The 16,960-nt window shown below is 39.7% G+C and overlaps 1 protein-coding gene across 1 annotated transcript; it reads left to right on the top strand.

The window, feature by feature from the left end:
• Nucleotides 1-383: 383 nt before the first annotated feature.
• Nucleotides 384-16,232, top strand: LOC141664128 (uncharacterized). The gene is made up of 4 exons (XM_074470024.1): nt 384-769; nt 14,420-14,494; nt 14,624-14,683; nt 14,756-16,232. The coding sequence occupies exons 1-4, from the start codon at nt 658-660 to the stop codon at nt 15,907-15,909; spliced, it is 1,401 nt and encodes a 466-aa protein (XP_074326125.1). The 5' UTR covers nt 384-657; the 3' UTR covers nt 15,910-16,232.
• Nucleotides 16,233-16,960: the final 728 nt, after the last annotated feature.

Genomic DNA, 16,960 nt, shown 5'->3' with positions numbered 1-16,960 from the left:
AGGCAGATTGAGTCACGAAACACAAGAGCAGTCAAATCGAGTCTCGAAGCTCACGTTCCTTAGTAATAAATACAACAACTATACATCTTAGTTTTTGATCCATAACACTATTCTAATGAAAATATTTTTATTATATATGTATATATAGAACTTTACTATATATATATATTCAACTGGATCGGATCATTAATGGATCAGATATTTTAGGCCAATCCATATCCGCTAAGAAGGTCTCGGATTGGACCTGATTGAGCCGGAGCTGCGGTCCATTGACAGGCCTGGTTGTAAGACCTATGTTAGATTGCTTATAAAAACAATTTTAACATTTCAATGAAAATAAAAAATCTCATAAATTTTATCATCATATTCTCCTATCTATTATATATCTAATAGCGGAACAGGGGGTCTCCTGAGACAATTTAATCCGTGTATAATTACATTTTTGCCCCCTTGGCCAACTACAATTTTAGGCCCATTTGCTCAGACGCTAACATACCGCCTAGCTTCTGCTGTAACCACCGTGACCGTTCATTTCCGGTGGAGATCAAATGAATGCCACATACAGGAGGGTCATTCCTTTTCGTCTCTGATTCCCCTCATCGGCTCTCTTCCTCTGCTATTGCGATTATTTTTCCTAGCCCAGGTTAACCGCCCTCCATGGAAGGCCCCTCGCAGAAAAGAGGCAGGCTGAGGCTTCCTATAACTGATGAATTGATTGAGGCTCGCCAGTTATATAAGCAACGGTGCAACCGCCTCCAGCGGGGTAGAGGTTGTTTTCTTTAGCCCTTTATGTGTTTTATTACTGTTGTATTCTCTCGCAACTGTACTTGGTGAATGAGTTCTGGTTGATTTTGAGTACGGAAGTAGTGATGAATACGTTGTAAAGTTTAAACTTTACACAAATTGGCCTGTCCATAATTTTTTGTTTTTAGTTTTAATTGTTATGGTCCAGACTATAGTGCTACAATTCGGATAATATATTAATCTAGTATACTGAATTATTTATATGCCCGTTGATTTTGGTTATGGATTGGGAAGACATGTGGGAACTCTCACCACTTTCTGATACCAGTGTCTCGGGATAGTGGGTACCTTGCTTTTTGTCTGAAAGTTACTTAAATTGAGGTTATGCTTTAGTTTATGAGCAGAGCCAGACGCCAACCTTGGGTAATCACATAAAAAAAGTAACGAGGAAATTATGGAGTTTCAGGAAGATACCTGATAAGTGGCAATTTATACCACTTAGAATGTCTTAAAATAGCTTAAATTGGTGTCTTGAAATCAAGTATTTTGTGTATTTGATGCGTTTTTCTAGTGTTTGTGCATTTCAGGGTAATAGTTACATTTCGGAGGAGTAATCATCAAGAATAAGCCTTGGCATGTATTCAGCATTGCGAGAAGAAAGAAAGGGGCAGATTACAGCGAAAAAACGGAGCAAACTCAGGAATTTTCCAGTAGGGTCCTGAGCGCCCGCTCAGCCTCAGCTATGCTGAGCGGCCGCGCAGGGTCGGGAAAAAAGATAATTTGTTTTAGACTTCTACTTCTGTTTGGCTTCCAACTTCTATGTAATCTAAGTTTTATGGGACTATTATATAAGTAGATTTGGAGACGTTTTTATAAGATTGGATCGCGGTATTAAGCAAGGAGCGAAGGAGATAAGGAAGAAGACCGTTTTAGCACACCGCAATGAAGAGGAAGCATATTTTCTTGTGATTCTTTATTTCGTTGTAACGTTGGATGCTAGTTTTCTTGCTTTTGAACCTGTTTACTCTTGTGACGTACTCTGGTTTAATATAATTAGTTTATTTATTATTTTCTTGTGTTTGTTTATCATGTTTTCATATGAACCCATGATGACGATAAGTGCTATCATGGGCTAATCGTGATCATGGGGTCGTAACGGATTTACTATGGAATTCTGTAGTTAATTGTTTAATACCTTACTGTGTGATGATTATATGATATCTAGTATTGGTTGTGCGTATTCGTCTTATGTGCGTCGCGAACATATAAGATAGGGTGTTAATCTCTTGTGAAGCGACGGTGGATCTCGAGATTTAGAACTTGCCATGCTAGCATAGGTTCATGTATAATGCGCATGATTTGTGGGTAACTCTAACCGTTTTATTCACCCTGTGTAATCAAAAGGAATAACTTGTGCTTAAATCATTATATTATCAATTTCTGTAGACATATAGGGACTCAACATAATTGATGCCTATTCAACTTCTATCTTAATTGTGGATGCTTGGTAGAATGGTATTAGTACAATGAAAGTTGGCTTTTATCAGTTTCGTGTTATTCGATTAATATCATCATTGTTGCATGCTAAGGATAAGAACAATAGCTATTGAAGGAAGTAGTAATGAAGTTGTGATCTCATGAGTGCTTTAATATTGTTAATTCAAGTGTTAATTAAGTGTTTAATTCTCATAGTTAATTATAGTTAATAATTAGTTAATCAAATCTAAGTGTTATTGTCTTAATATTGAGAAGTAGTCATACATTGGTGAGTGAGTTTAATTGAACATAATTAGTTCGAGTCTCTGTGGGAACGAACTAGAAAGTATTCTATATTACTTGCGAACGCGTATACTTGCGTGTATTATTAGCGCGTGTTTCCGCCCTAAAAAGTTTTTGGCGCCGCTGCCAGGGACTCGGCGTATTTGTTTAGTTTATGTACTTACCATCATTGGTCGTTAGGACTCAGTGATTAAGAAGTTTTTGTTACTTATTATTTCTGGTTGTGTTTCAGGTACTTTAGCAAGCGTTTATGCAAACTCGTTCTCGTACTCGCAAGAGGACTTTAGATACAGCTGAGGAGACAGACGAAGTTCTTGATATTCTGGAGAAGATAGAGTTTGAAGATTCAGATTCAGGAAGTGAGCAGAAAGAACCAGTAATCATGGGTGATCGTATTGTTCAGGCCGATCCAGCTCTTATGGACTTTTCTCGGCCTAAAATTGATGACATTCAGTCAAGCATTCTTCATCCGGCTATTCAAGCTAACACCTTTGAAATCAAGCCGGGCACTATTCAGATGGTGCATAATTCTGTTTCTTTTGGAGGAGCTGCGACTGAAGACCCCAACATGCACATAAGGAATTTTGTCGAGATCTGCAGTACTTTCAAGTATAATGGCGTGACTGATGAGGCTATCAAGCTGAGGCTTTTCCCATTCTCAGTGAGGGATAAAGCTAAGGACTGGTTACATTCTGAACCAGCTGGGTCCATCACTACTTGGAAAGATCTTGCGCAAAAGTTTCTGGTGAAGTTTTATCCAATGGCAAAGACTGCTGCTATGCGGAGTGCTCTTACTCAGTTTGCGCAGCAATCTACAGAATCTATGTGCGAAGCTTGGGAACGCTACAAGGAAATGTTGAGAAAGTGTCCACATCATGGAATGCCCGATTGGATGGTGATCACTGGTTTCTATAATGGTTTGGGGGCCCAATCTCGGCCCATGCTCGATCCAGCAGCTGGAGGCGCCTTGTGGGCCAAAAATTATACTGAGGCTTATAATCTTATAGAGACTATGGCTGCAAATGAGCATTAAAACCCAACTCAGAGGATGATGCCTGGGAAGGTAGCAGGTATTCTGGAAGTCGATGCAGCCACCGCTATTGCAGCGCAGCTCCAAGCGCTGTCTATGAAGGTCGATTCTCTAGCTACATATGGAGTTAATCAAATAGCTATGGTCTGTGAGCTTTGTGCAAGTTCTCATGCTACAGATCAGTGTTCTCTCATCAACGAATCTGTTCAGTATGTGAATAATTATCAGCGACAACAGCAGCCTGTGCTAGCTACTTATCATTCTAACAACAGAAATCATCCAAATTTCAGCTGGGGTAATAATCAGAATGCTATTCAGCCACCATATCAGCAAGGTGTGAGTAAACAGTTCAATCCACCTGGATTCCAGCAACCACAACAGTATGCTCAAAGGCAATCACATCCTCAACAGGGAAGTGCAGCTGCACCTACTAGTGCTGATTTTGAGGAACTTAAGCTGTTATGCAAGAGTCAGGCGGTTTCTATCAAGACCTTGGAAAATCAAATCGGTCAAATAGCCAATGCAGTGCTCAATCCTCAACCTGGAACACTTCCCAGTGACACGGAAGTGCCAGGCAGGAAGGAAGCTAAAGAGCAAGTCAAGGCTATTACCTTAAGGTCTGGGAAAGTTGCTGATGCTGAAAAGGCAAAAGAAGGAGAAGCTGAAGTTAGAGATGAAGAAGCTAAGCAAAAGGAGAAAGTGGCGGAACCAAGGAAGACTACTGTTGAACACACTCTACCTGAGGGTAATACAGGGGAGAAACAACTCTATCCACCACCACCTTTCCCTAAGAGATTGCAGCAACAAAAGCTGGATAAGCAGTTCGGTAAGTTTCTGGAGGTGTTCAAGAAACTTCACATCAATATACCTTTCTCTGAGGCTCTGGAGCAAATGCCTAGTTATGCGAAGTTTATGAAGAGTATTCTTTCAAGGAAGGTGAAACTGGATGACCTTGAGACCGTTGCTTAAACGGAAGAATGCAGCGCTATTCTGCAGCAAAAGTTACCTCCAAAGCTTAAAGATCCAGGTAGCTTCACCATTCCTTGCACCATTGGCAAGTTGTCGTTTGACAAGTGCCTTTGTGATTTGGGAGCAAGCATCAATCTGATGCCGTTGTCGATCTTTAAAAAGTTGGATTTGCCTGATCCAAAACCCACCTACATGTCTCTACAATTGGCTGATCGTTCTATTACTTACCCAAGGGGCATAGTGGAGGATGTGCTAGTCAAGGTGGATAAGCTCTTCTTTCCTGCAGACTTTGTTATTCTGGATTTCGAGGAAGATAAGAAGATTCCCATAATCTTGGGAAGACCTTTCTTGGCTACTGGCCGTACCTTGATAGATGTGCGGAAAGGTGAACTTACTATGCAGGTGCAGGATCAGGATGTGACCTTCAATGTATTCAAAGCAATGAAATTCCCTACAGAAGATGAGGAGTGCTTAAAAGTGGATGTGATTGATTCTGCGGTTACTTCAGAACTCGATCATATGCTAATGTCTGATGAATTAGAAAAGGCCTTAGTGGGGGATTTTGATAGTGATGAAGAAGATGGCAATGAGCAATTACAATATTTGAATGCTTCTCCCTGGAGGCGAAAGCTGGACATGCCGTTTGAATCTCTTGGTACTTCTGACCTCAAGAATGCTGAAGGAAAGCTCAAACCATCAATTGAGGAAGCACCTACCTTGGAGCTCAAGCCATTACCTGAACACTTGAGGTATGTTTTTTTAGGTGATGCATCTACTTTACCTGTTATTATTGCATCTGACCTTTCAGGTAGTGAGGAAGACAAGCTCTTAAGGATTTTGAGAGAATTCAAATCGGCTATTGGATGGACCATAGCAGACATCAAAGGGATCAGCCCTTCATATTGTATGCATAAAATTATGCTAGAGGAGGGTAGTAAGCCAACTGTTGAGCAGCAGCGCAGACTTAATCCTATCATGAAGGAGGCGGTGAAGCAAGAAATTCTGAAATGGCTGGATTCAGGCATCATTTATCCTATTTCTGACAGTTCTTGGGTGAGCCCCGTACAATGTGTGCCTAAGAAGGGATGTATCACTGTGGTAGCAAATGAGAAGAATGAGCTCATCCCCACTCGAACAGTTACAGGATGGAGAGTATGCATGGATTACCGAAAGTTGAACAAAGCCAAAAGGAAGGATCACTTCCCTCTTCCATTTATTGATCAGATGCTTGACAGGTTGGCTGGTCATGAGTATTATTGTCTTCTGGATGGCTACTCAGGGTATAATCAGATTTGTATTGCACCAGAGGATCAAGAAAAGACTACCTTCACTTGTCCATTTGGCACGTTTGCTTTTCGCAGAGTTTCGTTTGGGTTATATGGCGCACCGGCCACTTTTCAGAGATGTATGATGGCTATATTCTCTGACATGATTGGGAATAATGTTGAGGTATTCATGAATGACTTCTCCGTCTTTGGACATTTGTATGATGAATGTTTGAATAATCTTCGTGTCGTGCTCATAAGGTGTGTGGAAACTAATTTGGTGCTCAATTGGGAGAAATGTCATTTTATGGTGCGTGAAGGCATTATTCTTGGGCATAAGGTCTCTAGCAAGGGTCTTGAGGTGGATAAAGCCAATGTGAGAGTCATTGAAAATCTTCCACCACCTATTTCTGTGAAAGGAATCCGTAATTTTCTTGGTCATGCGGGTTTTTATCGGCGGTTCATCAAGGACTTTTCAAAGATATCTAAGCCGTTGTGCAACTTTCTTGAGAAAAATGTGCCTTTCAAATTTGATGATGAATGTTTGACGGCATTCGAGACTCTCAAGAAGAGTTTAATCACTGCACCAGTTATTACAGCACCGGATTGGACAGAGCCTTTTGAGATGATGTGTGATGAAAGTGATTATGCGGTAGGTGCAGTTCTTGGGCAGCGCAAGAATAATCTCTTTCATGTGGTCTACTATGCTAGTAAGACCTTAAATGGGGCCCAAATGAACTACACCACTACTGAGAAGGAGCTCTTGGCTATAGTATTTGGTTTCGAGAAATTTCGATCCTATCTGCTGGGGACAAAAGTGACAGTATTCACTGATCATGCGGCCATTCGCTATTTGGTTTCCAAGAAGGATTCGAAGCCGAGACTCATTCGTTGGGTGCTCTTACTTCAGGAATTTGAGTTAGAGATCAAGGATCGAAAAGGTACTGAGAATCAAGTAGCTGACCATCTCTCTAGATTGGAGAATCCCGAGTCTACTTCACAGGATAAGACATTGATCAACGAATCTTTTTCGGATGAGCAGTTGTTCGCTGTTCAGGAGGAAGAGCCATGGTTTGCAGATATTGTAAACTATCTTGTCAGCAATATAATGCCTCCTAATTTGACCTTAGCTCAAAAGAAGAAGTTTCTGTATGAGGTGAAGTGGTATATGTGGGATGAACCATATTTGTTTAGACAGGGAGCTGACCAGATCATCAGGAGATGTATCCCGTTCTGTGAGACGGAGGGGATATTACGAGACTGCCACTCCACAGTTTATGGTGGACACTATGGTGGTGAGAAGACGGTAGCTCGTATTCTGCAAGCAGGTTTTTTCTGGCCTACTTTGTTTAAGGATGCTCATCAGTTTGTTTTAAGGTGTGATCGTTGCCAAAGAGTGGGAAATTTGATGAGAAAGGATGAAATGCCGTTAAATGTGATGCTTGAAGTCGAGGTCTTTGATGTTTGGGGAATCGATTTCATGGGGCCTTTTGTCTCGTCCTGCAATAATCAGTACATCTTGCTGGCAGTCGATTATGTCTCAAAATGGGTAGAAGTCAAAGCTCTACCGACAAATGATGCAAAGGCAGTGTTGAATTTTCTTCATAAGCAGATTTTCACAAGGTTTGGAACGCCTCGGGTAATCATAAGTGATGAAGGGTCGCATTTCTGCGACCGTAAGTTCACTTCTATGATGCAGCGTTATAATGTGAATCATCGAGTTGCTACTGCCTATCATACGCAAACAAATGGTCAAGCGGAAGTGTCTAACAGAGAGATCAAGCGCATTCTAGAGAAGGTTGTTTGTCCGTCAAGGAAGAATTGGTCTTTAAAGCTCGATGAAGCTGTTTGGGCTTACAGAACAGCATACAAAACTCCACTTGGTATGTCCCCGTTTCAACTGGTGTATGGTAAGGGATGTCATTTACCTGCGGAGCTTGAGCATAAGGCCTATTGGGCGTTGAAAAAGTTGAACCTGGATTTAGATGCAGCTGGTAAGAAGAGAATGCTTCAGCTTAATAAACTTGATAAATTTCGACTTCAAGCGTACGAGAATAACAAAATGTACAAGGAAAAGGTGAAGAGGTGGCACGATAGGAAGCTACATCCTAAGTTATTCGTGCCGGGGCAACAAGTTCTCTTATTCAACTCTCGTCTCTGACTTTTTCCTGAGAAGTTGAAATCAAGGTGGTCTGGACCTTTTATTGTCAAAACTGTGTTTCCACATGGAGCGGTGGAGATTTTTGAGAATGATCCGGACCAGGCATTCAAGGTTAATGGTCAGCGTTTGAAGCACTACTATGGGGACACGGAAAACTGAGAAGTGGTTAGTGCCATTTTATTGTCAACTTGAGGAAGGTACGCAAAGTCAAGCTAATGACGAAAAAGAAGCGCTGCGTGGGAGGCAACCCATGAATTGTTGTTACAGGAACCCTTAGAAGTTAATAACCTATCCAAAACCACAAAAAAATTAGAAAAATCGGGCTCGAATTTTTTTTTTCCAGAGACCCCCTGAGCGCTCGCTCAACTCTGCTGAGCGCCCGCTCAGCTTTGCTGAGCGACCGCTCAGGGGTCGACTGTGAGAATTTTTTTAAGTTGATAAAAAATCCAAAAAAATCAGAAAATCAAAAAAATAAATTACAGCCCCATTACCCACGATTTCTTTTCCCATTACCCCATGATTTTATCCCTCAAACCCACTCCTAATCTAATTTTAACCTAATCCATACCCTATATATACATACACCTATCCCATACATCTCCCACACACATTCTACACTCAAACTCTCTCCAAACACAAAAACACTATTCTCAAGCACTTTTATTCAGATTCAATGGCACCCAAGAGAGCAAGGACTATTGACAGCAGCAGCACAGTCCCTACTACTGATTCATCGAGCGGTACTGCTGTGAGGGCTCGGTTGAAAGACAGAGCTGCGGAGGAGGAGTACATTAGGCTTTTGGGAAAGCCGATTATGAAGGAGAGGGGGTTTTTACCATCGGGGAGGGATGGTGAGTTGCTACCTATGATTGCAGAGAAGGGGTGGATAGCTTTCTGTGAGTCGCCTGAAGCAGTACCGATGAGCGTGGTTCGCGAGTTCTATGCGAACGCGAAGGCCGAGAAGAATGGGTTTTCTGTGGTCCGAGGGCTGACGGTTGATTATCACCCAGCGGCGATTCGCCGTGTGATTGGGTAGCGAGAGAGGAAGCCCGAGGAGGAGAACTGGAATGAGAAGACTGCTGAGGATTTCGACTTGGATTTGATTTGTGCTACTCTCTGTAGGCCGGGCACAGTTTGGACCTTCAAGACAGGAACTAATGAGTATCGTCACTTTCCGGCGGTCGCTATGAACAGGTATGCCCGTGCATGGAATACGTTTATTTGTGCTAATATTCTGCCTTCTTCGCATGCACATGAGGTCACAGTTAAGAGAGCACAGTTGTTGTGGGGAATTCTGAATGAGGAGTACTATATGGACCTTGGTAAGTTCATCTACCAAGGGATTCTGAAGTTTTTGAGGGGAGCTAAGCACATGAACATCCTTTATGCATCCACGGTCATGAAGCTTTGCCGAGCAGTGGGAGTGAACTGGCCGTCTCATGAGCAGTTGCAGTTGCGGCCGCTTCGATTGATTCTGGGACTCTGAATGGGATGCAGGAGTGGACCGGTGGTGAGCCCGAGGAGCATGGGCTGGGTTATCGTCTTCCAGGAGGGCGTCCAGCACGAGGTGCTACTATGGCTAGGCCTAGGCGTGATGAGGCTGGTTCTTCGAGAGCTCAGGAGGGTGCTGGGATGGCTGATGCCCAGTATAGGAGGCTGTCACGGCGGATGGATGCCATGTACGAGACGCAGAGCAGGTTTGCTCAGGAGCTCACCCTTGCGTTAGGGACTGCTTTTCGGGGCCTTGGAGCTGACATCCAATGGCCAATTTTTGGTGAGGACTCTGCATACCCGCCGCCTGATACTCCACCCACTGAGGGTGATGATGATGATGACTCCAAGTAGGTATACCATGTGTTTCTTTCTACTACCTTCACCGGGGACAGTGAAGATTTTAAGTTTGGGGGTGGTAGTTAAGGAATATTTTGTGTGTGTGTCATATAGCTGCATATTCATGATAGTTTAGTTCATATAGTTGCATAATTTTTGCCATATAGTTTTTTTTATATATAACTTTATTTGTTATCATATCATATAGTTCATGCATATGCCATGATCCCTTTTGCAATGATTTATCGACTAATTTGTGATGTTGATACGAGTGTAGTGATGGCATTAAAGTGATGATTGAGTCATGTAGGTTGATATGCATGCTAGAAGCACTTGTATTTTCAATAAGTCTTAGAGAATGCTTAAGGACTAGATTGTTGTTATGATCTGATTGTTTTCGAGGTAAATCTATTTATTATGCTTAGAATTTGATAATAGGTTCTTAGTGATAAAGGCATGAAAAAGAAAAAATGGAGTAAAAAATGGAATTTGTTGCTAGTTGTGGCTAGGCGTCAATTGGCTAGTAGCCGGCTCGTAGGTTTCTGCGAGTAGTCTAGGGTTGAGCAAGATGGAGCGAAACGCACTTGCTCAGAAATTTTGAAAAAAAAAGAAAAAAAATAGAAAAAGAGAAAAAAGGAAAAAAAAAGTATGTGTTTATGCATAATTGATCGCGAGTGGGCTCTTTGGTATTCGAGTTATTAAGTTCTTAGGGGACTTTGTGCCTAGTGACCTAAGGCTTTTAGAGTCTGGGATCTGCTAACCTAACGCTCGCTACATGGATACCATTGTATAGGTCTTTTGTGGACCTCACTCATTGCACGGTCAAATAAGCATTATTTGTGTGAATAAAAAACATGATTCCGTAATAAGCTCCATGATTCTCGTAGTGTTATAAGTCACTTTGTGCCTAGAATTTTTATTCTTTGTATAATCATGTGATTGCCTTGATGATAGTTGAGTCATAATAATTGGTCTAGTTCCGAAGCATATCTGTTAAGCATCTGCACACACCATGTTTCTGGCTGTATGTTCGTTTGCATGATTTGATTGATCTTTAGTCGCCTAATTGCATTTGTTGAGATGTTGTAAGTTGGTTGGATTGGTCTTAGTAAGGGGGATCGCTGCATTTCATATAGATTGCATTCATGCATATTTTTATTTATTTTTGAGTCTGTGACACTTGAGGACAAGCATCGATTTAAGTTTGGGGGTGTGATAAGTGGCATTTTATACCACTTAGAACGTCTTAAAATAGCTTAAATTGGTGTCTTGAAATCAAGTATTTTGTGTATTTGATGCGTTTTTCTAGTGTTTGTGTATTTCAGGGTAATAGTTGCATTTCGGAGGAGTAATCATCAAGAATAAGCCTAGGCATGTGTTCAGCATTGTGAGAGGAAAGAAAGGGGCAGATTACAGCGAAGAAACGGAGCAAACTCAGGAATTTTCCAGTAGGGTCTTGAGCGCCCGCTCAGCTATGCTGAGCGTAGCTGGCCGCGCAGAAAGCTGAGCGCCCGCTCAGCCTCAGGTATACTGAGCGGCCGCGCAGGGTCGGGAAAAAAGATAATTTGTTTTAGACTTCTACTTCTGTTTGGCTTCCAACTTCTATGTAATCTGAGTTTTATGGGACTATTATATAAGTAGATTTGGAGACGTTTTCACAAGGTTGGATCGCGGTATTAAACCGAAGGAGATAAGGAAGAAGACCGTTTTAGCACACCACAACGAAGAGGAAGCATATTTTCTTGTGATTTTTTATTTCGTTGTAACGTTGGATGCTAGTTTTCTTGCTTTTGAACCTATTTACTCTTGTGACGTACTCTGGTTTAATATAATTAGTTTAGTTATTATTCTCTTGTGTTTGTTTATAATGTTTTCATATGAACCCATGATGACGATAAGTGCTATCATGGGCTAATCGTGATCATGGGGTCGTAACGGATTTACTATGGAATTCTGTAGTTAATTGTTTAATACCTTAGTGTGTGATGATTGTATGATATCTAGTATTGGTTGTGCGTATTCTTCTTATGTGCGTTGCGAACATATAAGATAGGGTGTTAATCTCTTGTGAAGCGACGGTGGATCTCGAGATTTAGAACTTGTCATGCTAGCATAGGTTCATGTATGATGTGCATGATTAGTGGATAACTCTAACCGTTTTATTCGCCCTGTGTAATCAAAAGGAATAACTTGTGTTTAAATCATTATGTTGTCAATTTCTGTAGACATATAGGGACTCAACATAATTGATGTCTATTCAACTTCTATCTTAATTGTGGATGCTTGGTAGAATGGTATTAGTACAATGAAAGTTGGCTTTTATCAGTTTCGTGTTATTCGATTAATATCATCACCGTTGCATGCTAAGGGTAATAACAATAACTATTGAAGGAAGTAGTAATGAAGTTGTGATCTCATGAGTGTTTTAATATTGTTAATTCGAAGTGTTAATTAAGTGGTTAATTAAGTAGTTAATTGTAGTTAATATTTAGTCAACAATTCTAAGTGTTAGTGTCTTAACATTGAGAAGTAATCATACATTGGTGAGTGAGTTTAATTGAACAATAATTAGTCTGAGTCTCTGTGGGAACGAACTAGAAAGTATTCTATATTACTTGCGAACGCGTATACTTGCGTGTATTATTAGCGCGGGTTTCCGCCCTAACAATACCAAATATTGATGCCCATAGTTGAGAATATACTTTAGTTTGGGGATCACTATAGTTGCTCCACTGATCATATGAACTTCGGCTGGTCTTACAATTTTACTATCCAATAAGACTTGGCTATATAGACATTCACCAATTATAGGCATTAATATCGTATTTTGTATTGAAGTTTTAAATAGGACCAAACTAAATGTAGGTTAGGAGAAGGCAATTTTTTCGTGATTCAGGTAGTATAATGGACAATAAGGCTTAAATTTTTAGGGCTTTATTAAAAAGACGCCCATGCCAAGGCTCGGCTAAAGGCCTTCTTCGAAGGGGAGTGTTTATTTATGTTTATTATTTATATCCTTGTGTTATTGGACACACTTCAATTTTAGTGCTTGGCTTCAAATTATGAAGTGCATTCAAATTATTACTTTAGCAGAGGTGTTGACATTCCGATATCAAAGCCCTGAAATTCCAAATACAGAAAAAGGTGTTGGCATTCTGATATTACATTTAGCAGAGGAGGTGTGAAAGCCTGAGCCAGAGAAAGAACATTACATAATTACTATTGAATTCTTGAGATAGGTTAATTATGTTCCCCATTCTTAACATTCCAAGGCAGAAAGAAACCATTTGGATTCAAAGAATAGATAATTAGTATTTTAATATATATATATATATATATATATAATTATTAAGGACTCTCACACAATTTTGTTATGGAAGATGAAGGAGTATCTAATACTCGTATAAATTCTTATTTACGACCAGACCTTTGAAAATTTCTTCAGGGAGATTAGTAGGGTGAATTTTTTGTCTATTTTCACCTGTATACACATTATGAACAGTTAATATTTTCAATTTACTTTTTATTCTAGAGACCCGCAAAGTGCCATACTAACAAGATGTTACCAGTCTGCGGGTGCAGGATACTGTATTAACATGATTTTACTAGCAAGGTCGTGCCTTGCACGGGATATGAAGCCAACTTAGGATACATTAACCTTGAATAAAAGCAAACTAGACGACTTTGTAGCTATTCTGACCGTTTTTTACTATGTTGGCACTGACTTAGAAATATTTTTAACAAATTTAGCTTAAATCTTGTGCGATGGACAGGTTCCTTTAATATTTATATTTTTTATTTATATTATTTTATTTTAATATTTTTTGCATAATTAAATAAATATTAAATAGTAAATATATGATTTTTAATTTAATTTGAATGCGTATAATTTTGAGATTTTATCAAATATATATGTATATATATATTTCTCACATAGACACATTTTTAGCATAATTAGCTTAAATCATGTGCGATGCACAGGTTCCTTTAATATATATATATATATATTTTTTTATTTATACTATTTAATTTTTATTAAAATTTTGTATAAATAATTAGATATTAAATTTTGTGTTGGGACTTTTTATGTGTCGTAAGTCAGAGTTGAATAGCATGATTTGACTTCTTAATCTCCCGTTTAATTTTGTTAGGTAATTGAGGCACTGAAAGTATATATTTGCTAAAAAATTTGGGAAAAACAAGTTGCCAGTTTGTTTTTATGTTGTGTATACAATTATTTCCCTATCTATTTATTTACTATTATAGGGACCCACAATGGTAAACCACTCAAATGGACCAATTGATTGTTTTAGTATGGAAGTAGTGATAAATAGGTTGTAAAGTTAAAACTTTGCACATACTGAGGTGTATATAAATTTGTGTATTCTGTTTTAATCATTATGTCCCATACTACAGTACTATAATACAATTCGAAGAGTATATTAATATGGTATGCTGAATTGTTTATATGCCAGTTGACTTGTGTTTTGATTTAGAAATACATGTGGGAACTCTCACTCCTTTGTGAAACCAATGTCTCGGATAGTTGCTACTTTGCATTTTATCTGAGAGTTACTTTCAAGTAAGGTTTATCGCTTTAATTTAATTATTAAATGTCCATGTTGCTTAATGCATTTGCAGGAAATATTGTGGCAGGGCCTCCTACTCCACCTGCGGCATGCCCACCCGCATTACTTATAAATAGGCCATGCGAGGGTAGGCTCTTCCCGCTTGTCCTTTGTTGTCGCTTTCCTTGCCATATTTGTACAGCCAATGCATGGTTAATGCGCCTTCATGCCCCATTGTCCAGTTATTCACCATTTCAAATTGTACTCTTGCTTGCAGGCTCGGCAGCTGAGACCCCGCGTCAACGTGGCCATATTGACAAGAAGAAAAGAGAATTTGGCAGGTATCCAACCTAAACGTATCAAATTCTGATTAGCTTATCTGTGATGCTAAGATGTCTTTGTAAAATGGCTGCTGCAAATGCCAAGTTGGATATTGGCGACCATGATCAGGTATGTGCGTACTGCGGAGCACTTGTTTGGGAGGAGGAATTTACAGGAAGACATGTAGGTCCAGGGCCGAGGGCCTACTCCATCTGTTGTTCCAAGGGAAAGGTTCTGCTTCCCCTGCTTCGGCCAACTCCTCCAGAGTTAGCCCAACTATTCACTGGCACTAGGAGGAGGGAGGTAAAATTTCATAGTAATTCTCGGATGTACAATAACATATTTGCCCTTTCCTCTTTTGGCGGCAATATTGACGAGAGTATAAACAATGGTTCTGGCCCATATGTGTTCCGTCTCAACGACCATGTATATCATAGCATAGGCTATTTGCTCCCACCGGATGGCCGAACTCCTAAATATGCTCAGTTTTACATGTATGACGGACAGGAGGCAGTTGAGCACCGTTTACAGTTCCCTCATACCGGAAACACATTAGATCCCGATATTGTTGATTTGCTTTTACAAATGTTGAACCGGGACAATGTCCTTATAGGGATCTTCAAACAGGTACGGGAGCGCTATCATATATCCGAGCAAATACTTGTAAGGCTGAGGCTACTTGAAAGGAGGACAAGCGATGGTCATTTTGTAAACCTTCCTAGTGGAAATGATTACGAGTTTGCGGGCCTCGCAGTAGTTCAAAATTTGACCAACCCTAGGGATATCCTTGTTGAGTACAAGACTACAGGTTTGGAGAGGATTACTGAAATCCACCCATATTTTATGTCACTTCAGTACCCTCTTTTATTCCCCCATGGCGAAGATGGTTACAGGCTAGGCATTAAACATCGTCAGGTTCCTAGCTCAGACCAAGATAATCAAAAAACAGTTAGCATGAGAGAGTTCCAGGCATTCAGGTTACAGTTTCGTATTGGAAAGGGGCATACTTTGTTGCTAGATGGAAGACTTTTACTTCAGTATATTGTGGCCGCCTGGTGCTGCATTGAGCACAGTAGGCTTAAATGGGTGGAAATGCATCAATCAATAATTTGCTTTGACCTATATAAAAATATTGTAGATAGTGTCAGTCATGGAGATACATTAGCAGCTGAGGTAGGGAAGCGTGTAGTGCTGCCTTCGAGCTTCACTGGTGGATTCAGATATATGCAGCAAAACTTCTAGGACTCACTGGCTTTGTGCAAGGAATACGGGCACCCAGATTTGTTTGTGACATTTACCTGCAGTCCAAAATGGGTAGAAATACAACGCTCAATTTCACCTGCAGGCTGCGGAGATGCTTCTGTACATCCCGACCTTGTAGCGCGTGTCTTCAAGATAACACTAGATGCCATGATGTCTGATTTTATGAAGAAAAATGTTGTGGGCCGTGTAGTTGCAGGTAATGATCTGAAACCAAAAATGCATTTGCATGCTAAAATAGTACGTGTCCATTGGGTTTTATTATATATCTATATGCTTATATTAATATATGGTGTTGGCATGGATATGGGATTGCATGTGTTTTAGGGTCATTTGGTAAGGGAATATGGTTGCTTTCAGGGAGTTAGTGCTTGTTTAATTTCTGGAGAAATAAAAATGTATGCAAGGGGGTGGATAGGGTATCGCCTTTGAATTTAAAAATATCCTTCTCATGTGATTGTTATTGCACATAAAAAAATAGTAGGCAACCATGGGGCACCAGCAATTGAGGAAATAGGTATGTTTGCACATGGATTGAATAAAAAGCAGCTAATTAGTTAAAAATACTTCTTACTAACATATTTGATGCTGAAAATATAGGAGGCTTGTACAATTTTGAAACCAAGAATATTTAAAACACAATTTCCTTCTACATTTTAATTAACGGTATTCAACCAAAAATATGATATAATTAACTACACATCTATACAAATAATTAAATTATTGTAGTCATCCCATATCACTAACACAAGAGTCTCAGCAAAAATCAATTAAATGTACCTTAAAAAAATATCATGCAGGAAAACTTAGATCAGAGATGTTTTATTATTATAAATAGAAAATAAAGCAGTCAATAGCTGATATTATTTCTTCCTCTCCCCATAATTCAAGATTTTCACAACCTCAGAAATATGATGGCTTCACAAATTGTAAAGAATATTTATTTTAATATCAGCTAAATTATATGTTAGTGTATATCTAGATTTTTGTCACACAAATTATTAATCAAACATATCTAGATTTTTGTCAAACA

Source organism: Apium graveolens, chromosome 6 (assembly GCF_009905375.1).
Source record: "Apium graveolens cultivar Ventura chromosome 6, ASM990537v1, whole genome shotgun sequence".
NCBI lineage: Eukaryota > Viridiplantae > Streptophyta > Magnoliopsida > Apiales > Apiaceae > Apium > Apium graveolens.
This window is presented reverse-complemented; position numbering and strand designations above follow the sequence as displayed.